General features: G+C 43.0%; 1 protein-coding gene across 1 annotated transcript; it reads left to right on the top strand.

Annotated features, from left to right (window-relative positions):
* Window positions 1-1,583: 1,583 nt before the first annotated feature.
* Window positions 1,584-10,340, top strand: SLC35E1 (solute carrier family 35 member E1). Its single transcript, XM_084302685.1, has 6 exons — window positions 1,584-2,012; window positions 2,857-2,927; window positions 3,296-3,433; window positions 4,191-4,316; window positions 4,784-5,029; window positions 5,434-10,340. Exons 1-6 carry the CDS (start codon window positions 1,598-1,600, stop codon window positions 5,665-5,667), a joined length of 1,230 nt encoding a protein of 409 aa, XP_084158811.1. The 5' UTR covers window positions 1,584-1,597; the 3' UTR covers window positions 5,668-10,340.
* Window positions 10,341-10,375: the final 35 nt, after the last annotated feature.

The raw sequence follows: 10,375 nt of genomic DNA, 5'->3' as shown, positions 1-10,375 counted from the left end.
GTTAAAACCTACTGCTTTTGTGATTTGACCGGTATTGAAATGTGTGGGTGTCTCAGAAACGTTACTGATGTCTGTTTGCTTCCATTTCTTTAATCTGAGGTCTGCGTGATATCTCCTATCCTGAAAAAGTGGTTACCAAAAATGTTTCCAAGTATATTTTCAGTTTACTTCCATTTTATCCTTCTACAGTTGATGAGGTCAGGCAGTGTGTTGTGGAGTTTCAGAAAGTTATCTTGCAACTCAGAAAGGTAGATTTGATGGTAGAGGGCTAAAAGGATGACCATTTTGCAAAATGCTTATTTTGTTTTAAATATAAAAAGAAAAAAAAATGTACATCTTACTCTACTCCCCTCCCCAGCCCCTTCTCCCTCTTTCCTTGAATGGTCTTATATAGGAACAGGGTCTGTGCTCTTTTGAGGCCTTTGAATATGGGGCAAATTTCAGGAAATGACAAAGCACACTTTATAAAAACCATCTTTCTTTCCATTGCTTACATTTCTGCTGCAACCCATGGTCCACGAGGGCCACGCTCAGTCAAGTGATGCCGTAAGTTCATCACTGCTCTTAAATTATTTAGGGCTCTCGGCAGCAAACTGACCATGCTGATGCTCACTTTGCTTGAGGGAGCTTCAGGTATTGGACCCAGCCCTTTCCCTAGTGGTACAAAATCGCTAGAGAAATTCACTCACAATGCAAGCTTTAAATCTTGTTACGTACCTAGTTTGTTTCTGCTGTAAGGGTCAATTCACTTGGATATGATCCAGGGTGAGATGAGGCTTGACAATCTTTATTTCAGCATGCTAGTATAACCAGTTCTGTGAGCTCCAAAAAAATGTGAATAAGTTTACAAGGTGATTTTTTTGTCAATTTTGTAAACAAGTTCAAATGAAGTTTACCATGTGCGTTATCTGCTGTGTACTCTCATTTTTGCATGAACTCAGTTTCTCTGCTACTGGATTCTCTGACCTGCTTTACAGGCTTTATGCTTCTAGTCCTAAAATCTTAAATTAAGAAGGCTGTCATCTCTTCTCGGTGAATGACATGAAATGGCTCATCCCCAAATCTTCTGGGAGTCACCATTCCCTAAAGTGCATGTTTTTAGAGGTACATTAACAGTGTAGAAATGTCTTTTGGAGGAGTGCATGGATGACAGGGGGTGTAGAACCCCCTCCTGCTTGACAGGTACTCATCTCTCGTTTAACATACCCACCGTTACACCTCCCTCGAGTTACTTTAAGAGCTCTTGTGCCTCTGAGGACGTGACTTTCCCTCAGTCACAGCCCTGCCTGTCCCTCCCTCACAGCGCCCTGCCCGCGCTTCTGCACCCCCTAGGCGCTTTCCAGCGCCGCCAGCACCCCTACCACCCCCTTCACGCCACAAAAAACACCTCAGAGAACCCACCCGGGGCCTCTTTTTGTCCTCCCCTTCCTCTCCCGGGCTACTTTTAACCCGAGCCGCGGGGGCTGAGGGGGGAGTTACGGGAGGCCCCTGCCGGCCCCCGTAGGCGCTGAGGCGGCGGCCGCGGCCGGGCCCGCCCCGGGAAGCGACGCGTTGGCGGCGGTGACGTCTCGGCGGCGGCCGGGGGAAGCACGGAGCCATGGCGGCGGCCCCGCTGACGGCCCCGGGCGGCTCCGGGCCGGCGGCGGCGGCTGTGGGGGCGGCAACGGCAGGAGGGGGACGAGGAGGCCGCGGGCCGGCCCTACGGGAAGGCGCCCGGGTGTCAGCGCTCTGCCTGGCTTGGTACGGGCTGAGCGCCGGCGGTAACGTGGTGAACAAGCTGCTGCTCGGCGGCTTCCCCCGGCCCGTCACCGTCTCCCTCTTCCACATCCTGGGGCTCTGCGGCCTCCTGCCGCCGTTGCTGAGGGCCTGGAGGGTGCCGCCGGCCGGCCCGGCCCAGCTGCCGCCCCGCGCCTACCCCCGCTACATCCTGCCCCTGGCTTTCGGCAAGTATTTCGCCTCCGTCTCGGCCCACGTCTCGCTCTGGAGGGTGCCGGTGTCCTACGCGCACACAGGTGAGGGCCTGGAGGGGGTGTGGAAGGGGATCTGGGTCCTGGGATTCCCGTGGGGGCTTCCCTGTGTGGCCCCGGGGGGGGCCCTGGGGTGCTGGGGGTGCTCGTCGTGGTGCCCCGGGGGGTGATGTGAGGCCTGGTGGGTGCTCGGAGGGTGCTGGACCCTTCTGTGTGCTTGTGCTGGTGCCTGTTTGGCGACCTGAAGGCCTGAACAAGCTCCTGTGGGTGTCCCACGTAGTGACATGAATCATAAAGTGGTTTGGGTTAGAGAGAACCCAAGAGCTCCCCCAGCTCCAACCCCCTGCCACAGGGACGCCACCCACTGGGTCAGGGTGCTCAGGGCCTCATCCAGCCTAATCCTGAACACCTCCAGGGGTGGGGCATCCACAGCCACTCTGGGCAACCTGTGCCAGTGCCTCACCACCCTCTGAGTGAAGAAAAGCCTTGTATGCCCTCATACAAGGGTCCAGTGCAGCGTTGTAGGGCCCGGTGTGTGTTTGTGTGGCTGCCTGGCATGGGGTCCTGGTCCCCAGTACGTGCTCACACCAATGCAGGGACCCAGAGCCTCAAAAGTGCTCAGGTGGGTGCCTGCTGCAGCTCCCCTGCCCCAGCATGTGCTTGTACAGGTGCTTGCTGCAGTGTCCCCGAGCACCACAAAGGGCGTCCCACGTTTGTATGGCTGCCCAGAGCAGTGACAAGGGATGACCCCGTGTGGGCTGAGGTTCTCGCTGTGGTGGGACCAGAGCTGAGCCCCTGCTCCATCCCCAGTGCTCGCCCTCTGCTGACGGTCTGTAACGGAGCTGGCCCAATCTTTGCATCCCCACCGAAATTTTCTTTCCGTTCTCAGTAAAAGCGACGATGCCAATATGGGTGGTTCTTCTTTCCCGGATCATAATGAAGGAAAAGCAGACGACGAAGGTGCGGACAGGTTTGCTGAGGTTTCTTCTCTTGCTGGTTTTTGTGGTGTGCTTTGCTGGCTGGGATCAGGAAGGCTTGGCTTTGGTCACCTGGGTGAATTTTGTGGTTGAAATTAGATTACGTGGTTCCTTTTCCTTTTAACACATCTAAACATTGAGCAAGGTGATGCTCTCCAACATACTGGAGTTGTTCTGGCATTTATTGTAGTTGCTTTGTTTCCTCGAGGCACAACAATATAAAAGCTGATCCCTTGATCTGTTGCTTTATTCTTCTCTCTCCTTTCTTCCCCAGATCAGCAGTAAATATAAACTCACTTAAAATGAAAATTATTAGAAGATGCAAGCTGTTCTTTTCTATTCCTTTTTCAGGTATACTTGTCTCTGATCCCCATAATAACTGGGGTCCTGTTGGCCACAGTCACCGAACTTTCCTTTGACATGTGGGGACTCATCAGTGCACTTGCTGCTACTCTGTGCTTTTCACTTCAGAATATCTTCTCAAAGAAGGTAACAGCTTTGCTGTTCGTGATATTGGTCAGTAGTGTAACCCTTCAGAGGAGTAGCATGTATTTTCCAGTACAGAGGGATGATGACTTTCCTAGAGTCATAGGATGATTTGGGTTGGAAGGAACCTTGAAGCCCATCTTGTTCCACCTCCTGCCAGCCCAGGCTGTCCAAAGCCCCATCCAGCCTGGCCTTGGGCACTGCCTCTCTGAGCAGTCTGTGCTGCCCTAAATCTCTCCTTTAGTTTAAAACTCTTATCCTTGATTGTTACACACTCTTGTGAAGTCTCTCCCCATCTTTCCTGTAAGCCCTATCTTCTGACAGTTTGATAGTGCTTAAATATAACAGTTCGTTGAAAATTTTTAACATACCTTGCTGTATCAAATCGCTTTGGTGTGGTGAATGAGTCAGTGTCAACACTGGGCACTCCTTGAAGTCTTAGAAACAAAGAGGCGAAGTTAAAAGGTGTGGCTTGAATGTTACAAAATGATTTCTGGTTTGTAGAGCCTTTTAAATGTGTGTTGTTAATACTAAGATAGTCACCAGTGAAGAAACCATTGTTTTTCGGAAAGACGTCTGTTTTTCTTTGGTCGTCCTTATTGGGAATTCATACCATAACAGTATTTACAAATTTAATATTGTAATATTTACAATATTACAGTAATAAATTAGTATTTATTCGTGGTGTATCTGTCTGTCTGAGGTTGTTACCATTACATGGCTACTGAATCTTTGCTGATTACATGGTGTCTTTCCCAAGGTGTTAAGAGATTCCCGAATACATCATCTTCGGTTGCTGAACATACTTGGGTGCCATGCTGTGTTCTTCATGATCCCGACATGGGTTTTGGTTGATCTTTCTTCCTTCTTAGTAGAGAATGACTTGGTAAGTGTTACGTTTGGGAAACTGTCTGCAATTAAGACAGGAGGAAAAAAATACATCCATACAAAAATGTTCACTTAAATATTTCAGTGTAGTTCCTCATCAGCGTGGAAGGAACTGCTGTGAAATACCTGCAGACTGTTTCACAAAACAATATATGAAACAAGTTTATCATGAGAATTCATGCCAGGGTTAGGAGAGGTAGCATATGTGACAGCTTGAACCTGAGGAACTGAGAGCTGCAGACAGGAACAAATGCACCCAGAGTGCATGTTACGTGTGTGGTGTTTTCGTGTGGTGTTTTCTCAGAATCTGTAGTTGCATATTTGGGTGCTACTTAACCATAGGGAAGTTGCAGCTGTTCTTCCTATCGAAAGGCAGGTAAGAAGTGACTCGTGTTTTATTTCTGTTACTTTGTCGCTTACCTGAGATAAACTTTTTTTTTCTTGTAACGTTTGTTTTCCTGGCAGAGCACGATGTCTCATTGGTCCTGGACCTTGATGCTACTTATAATCAGTGGATTCTGTAATTTTGCCCAGAATGTCATTGCCTTCAGTATTCTCAACCTGATCAGCCCGCTAAGTTACTCTGTTGCAAATGCCACCAAAAGAATAATGGTCATCACCGTGTCCCTTATAATGCTTCGCAATCCAGTTACTAGCACCAATGTTCTTGGAATGATGACAGCTATCCTAGGGGTCTTCTTATACAACAAGGTAAGGCATTTATCTGTTTGTTTGTTTATGAAGGAAGCTCACTTGAAACAGCCCAGTAGTTTTGAATTATGCCTTTTTGGCTTATTTTATGCGTGGCATAAAACTGAAGCGCTTGAGTCGGGCCGGGTGCTGTTAGGTGTCTAACAAATTTTGATCTTAATATTTTCTTGAAAAATGAAGATTAGGAAGTAACTCACTAAAATCTCTTGAGCAGAAGAGAAAAGTAATGATTTGGCATATAGGAAGAATGAGATTTTTATTAGGAGGCACTAGGATTTTAAAATTCTAATAGACGTACATAGGTGTGTCATTTTAAAAGTGTGTGTTTTCTTCCTAGGTCTGAGGGTATGTTAGGTAATAACCTAGAAAACCATTCTTTTGTTCATTCTTTCCTTCTTTCCTAGACAAAATACGATGCAAACCAAGAAGCAAAGAAGCAGTTACTTCCAGTTACGACTGGAGACCTTGTGAATTTGGACCGGCATCGAAACACTCCTGAAAAGTCTCAGAATGGACTTACAGCATTTGCACAGCATGGAGACTATCAGTATGGGCGAACCAATATCTTAACAGATCACTTCCAGTACAATCGGCAAAACTATCCAACTACCTACAACTTAAATCGTTTTGATATTTAGAGTCCTGGTGCACAGGTATAGACTGTGATATCAAAGTGTCCCCAACATTATCAGAAACTTTGAGTACGTCCATGAATGTAAAGCCATTTTATTGTACAGGTTTTGCAGAAGGGAAGATGCATGTGTAGTGGAAGTGGTACAGACCTTCAGCTTCTGCCGAGCAGATCTTTAAATGTGAAACAGCTAGATCTGACACTGGAACGAAATGCACAGTGTAGCTCTTGTACAGAGAGTCTGGTGAACTGCAGATACAAAACATCAGAGCAAAATATCTGGTGTCACTGCTCCTACTTGGAGTCTGTCAATTGAGTATTCTTTTGGCAGCTAAACTCTGGCCAGTACTTTGTTTCCACACTGATAACGTAACCTTTAATTTGTTCTCTATTATGTTTTAATGATGCTTAGGGGAAAATTGTAACTAGGCACATTTCTGATTATCAGAATTTGTTGGTTTGGGAGGATTGACGTATGTATATCAGTTGCAGATAAGTAGTCTTGAATTCATCTTGAGCAAATACAAAACTTCGTGTGGGTATTAATTATTTCTATGCCTATACCTTCAGTTTTTGATGACAAACCAGAAGTATTTCTGAAAGAATAGACAGTAGGAAGATTGATCCCTTCAAGAAGCATATTTCAAGCTTCATATGTAGAGAAACTGTTTTCTCTAATATCATTATTGTTCCAGTCACTGTAGTTAACAGAGCTTAAGATCCCCATTGTTTTCTGAACAACGTAGTCCTGTAACTTCATACATAGGTCTTCCCTGGCAATACGGAAAACACCTTGACAAATAAAACGTTTGGAATAATGTTACTTTTTTAACTTGCTTTACACCTCTTATAAAACTCTTGTTGGTTAGAAATTGAAAGGCTTAAGGTGTTTTCTTCTCAGTTTTATGCATAAATTATGCTTCCTTATATGATTCATATATTATGAATGCTTGCATTTGAATAATCATCATTCTCAAGAAACAATTAAGTCTTATCTTTTTAGCCCCTAATTGTTTTTTTTAAAGTTTCTTAATTACTGCAGTCGGAGCTGCTTTGTGCATTTTGTCTGACTTCTGATTTCAGCTGAAAGAAGTTACACTTTGTATCCTTCTCTGTTCCTGCAACTCCCCTAGCTCAATTAGTAAATAGTTAAGAAAAAGAATATTTAAATCAGCAGTAAATATATAATTATGGGTAATAAAAACTGATTCAGTCGATATAAATGAACAAAATTCAAGACAAGTTGATTTGATTATCATGCATTAGATACTGCATTTGTGCATGAAAGGAATGAAACCAGTTGAACTTTAGTTTCACTGAATCAGATTATTATTATTATGAATACTTTAGCAAAAAAAAAAAAAAAAAAAAAAAAGGTTTTAGGGGCCTTCTTTCCTTAACAGAAAAGCTGTTGTACAGTGAAATTTTTGATAGCATAAATATTGTGTTTTTACTAGAGGTATTAGATACCAGTGATGACATTTAGGGTGTGGTGCTGTACACAACACTCCCTCCACCTATTTATTGCTTTAAAAACGACCATTTCCGTGATATGAGATGATGATTTGACTCCTTTCTGGATAATAAAGAATTTATTTTTAAGGGCAAAGTCAACCTGATCTTATTCTTTTGGCTGACTATGGAGGTAGTTATGTAGATTACCTCCCACAATACAGTCCAAAAGAGGAAATGGTCTGAAACTTCAGAGATGGGTTAAATATGCTGCTAATGTCCGTGAGCAGAACTTCTTGACTTGACTGGAGTTTAATCTGTTCATACTAGGTTAGAACATGGGCTTTTAGTTTATAAAATGTGAATAAATTATTTCCTAACCCCAAATAACAAGGACAAGATTATGAGGAAAAGCATTCTTTCATATGAAATTGCTTTTGCCTATTCCAGTATTAATTTATGTAAAATGATTTCTTTTAATACTGTAAAGAGCAACATGTGTATTTCTAAGGCTCACTTCCCAATATTTAAGCGCTGTTACAAAAATGTAGAATCATGTGGACTCTGGATTTGGATTAGATTCTGGCTCTGCACAAGTTTGATTTGAGGATGAAACGTTTAGGCTGAGACTTTTGAGAAGGACTGAGGTTGTTTGACTGCTTTCAGAGGAAGCTAGCTGGAAACTGTTAGACTCCTGCAAATGCTGGTGTTCTTTGTGCCTCAGTTTCCCTCCTTCGGGGGGGCTGAAATACCAGAAGACAGTAGCAGTGGGGGCCCCAGGGATGTACAGACGTGCTGTGAGTTCATCTGTAAATTTTCTGGTCTGTCTACCACTGTAATATATTCATACAGCTTGGAACTGTTAGTTGGAATAAAGCTCCACATACCGTATTCACAGATCAGAGATTTCATTAAATATATTTAGATGGCTTGCTCTCTGAAGAACATAACCAGATCTTTTTGCAACTCTTTCAAGAGAGAGCTTGCATGCACGCTTACTGTGGCAGGTCTTTAGCTCAGCTTTTTCTGTCAAGAGTACGGTAGCAGGTGAGGGCTTTCTGTTGAAATTACCTTGTCCCAAGTTCCAACCTGGGCTCATGGCCTGACTTTGTCTCTGAAACAGAACTATTGTACTTGCAGAGCAGAAAGGGGCTGACCCAAAATAAGGGATATCACACCGGGCCCAGAGTGTGAATCTCTGGGCTTCTTCCCTGGAGCCTGTCTGACAGTGTTCATGCTCTTGTAGTTCACGTCTGTGGTCAGCAGGGATCATTTTGCATGGTACGATGTATAATTAAAACGGTTGAGTGAATCAGTTACAAGAGGTGGTTTTGCTGAGTACCTGAATCCAAGTCCTTAAGCAATATTGCCCACATTCAGGTAAAGGAAGTTTCTGATACTGTTGTAATATATATTTTAATCTTGGACTGCTACAAGATTTTGTTTGGCAAGGTGAAGCATTTGTTTTAACATGGTTTGTAAATTAATGACGTATTTATGTACATAGGTCTGTAGAAAGTATGGAAACACTGGAATAAAAAGGGCATACCTAGACAATCGTGTATAATGACCCTGTTATTAAAGTGAAGGGGGCTGGTTTCATTTTCTTTTTACTTGCAGGAAACTTTGGGAGTGCCATACATTAATACTGGCCACATACGAGAAATCAGATTAATGTTTTGCTAATATGGGTGTGACACCTTACCGGATGTTTACTAAGACTGAAACGAGCATGATTTGGATGCTGTAACTAGTGTTAGGACACTAGTTGCTGGTACCCTTAGAAATGTTTTGATTTCCATTGTGCATTTCTAACATATGTAAATACATCAGAAAATCGGGAAATTTTTGCCAAAACAGTCCTGGATAGTTTAGAAATACCAGTGTGAAAGGATTAATCTCCCCCGCTGTGTGTGGGTTTTCTCTTGATAGCTCCTTAGATCATGTGGTGCTCTGAAGATCTCTTGAAAGCATTTCCCTTGCAGACTGAATTTTAGTACCCAGTAGTGATTAGAGCATCTTTATCATCAGGTAAAATGCTTGGGTGATTTTTTTTTTTAATACATGAAAGTTAAATAAATCAAATTGAGGCAATACTTAGGCTTTGTAGGAGTACACTGATTTGTAAAAACAAGTGTTGGTAATCTGGGGTCAATTCATGATGATTTCTAAACTCAAGACCTTTTCTTTCCAATGTGTGTTCAAAGCCACATTTTTCTAATGTAGCATTTTGCAGCAGAAGAAACTTCTGCCATGTAGCTATTTGTGGAAAAAGGTGCAATATAAATAAAGGGAAAGTTTTGTTTTTCTAAGGCTTCTGTTTCTGAACCATATTGTAAGCTGTTAAAGATAATTTGAAAATATCTTTATGGTGATGGTACAACCTGGTAAAACATTCATTAAACCTGAGATCACAGGTGTATGATAAATCATACTATGTAGATATGCAAATACAAATATGCAGGTGGCAGCCACCACCCATCTTTGTTTTTGTTTTATTTTAGTAGTCCATAAATTGATGTGAGTATAGGTGTTTTTACCAAGAAAATCCCACAATCCTTATGATAGGAAATCCAGCACTTAAGCAAATGCACAGTTTTGTGTTGTTTTCCTCTTCTTATTTCAACTCTTGTTCTGTGAAGCTCCAGATGTTACTTGATTGGATTGCCCGTGATGCAGCCCTCTAGCATGTGGATCTTGGTACTGAAGCTGGGATCCCCGTATGGGATGAAGGGAAGATATTGCATCGGTCTTTCAGGGCCTGGGACTCTTTCTTGCCTAAAATATATTAGGCGTTCAGATGTTTTTTGACGGACACCTCTGTCAGGTAACTAGCTTTCGAGGCTCTTGGTGGATAAACCATTGCTGCGTGCTGATGGATGTGGCAGCCTGGATGGTGGCAGCATGGGCTCTGATGTGCAAAGCATTTTTGCTGGAAGGCATCATTATGAATTTTGAAAATTTTCTTACTTCTAAATATAAGCTTTAAATAAGATTTAAATATCTTTAATAAGATTTGAACTTAATCTGGTCTTCTGGGATCAGTGTTAATTTCCAGGACTGCAGGGTGATGTAGAATCATGATCAGACTGTATCTGATATTCTTTTTTTCAGTTGTTTCTTGGATACATGAAAACAGCCATCTTCTTTCTGAGTTTTTATATTCTGTAGATAATATAGTGGGGTCTTCATGGTATGACTTGTTAAGAATAAAAAGTTCTACCTTTTTGTGAGGATGTCTGTGAGTCTTATGTATGTGACTG

Source organism: Netta rufina, assembly GCF_964035555.1.
Source record: "Netta rufina genome assembly, chromosome: 28".
NCBI classification, from domain to species: domain Eukaryota; kingdom Metazoa; phylum Chordata; class Aves; order Anseriformes; family Anatidae; genus Netta; species Netta rufina.
This window is presented reverse-complemented; position numbering and strand designations above follow the sequence as displayed.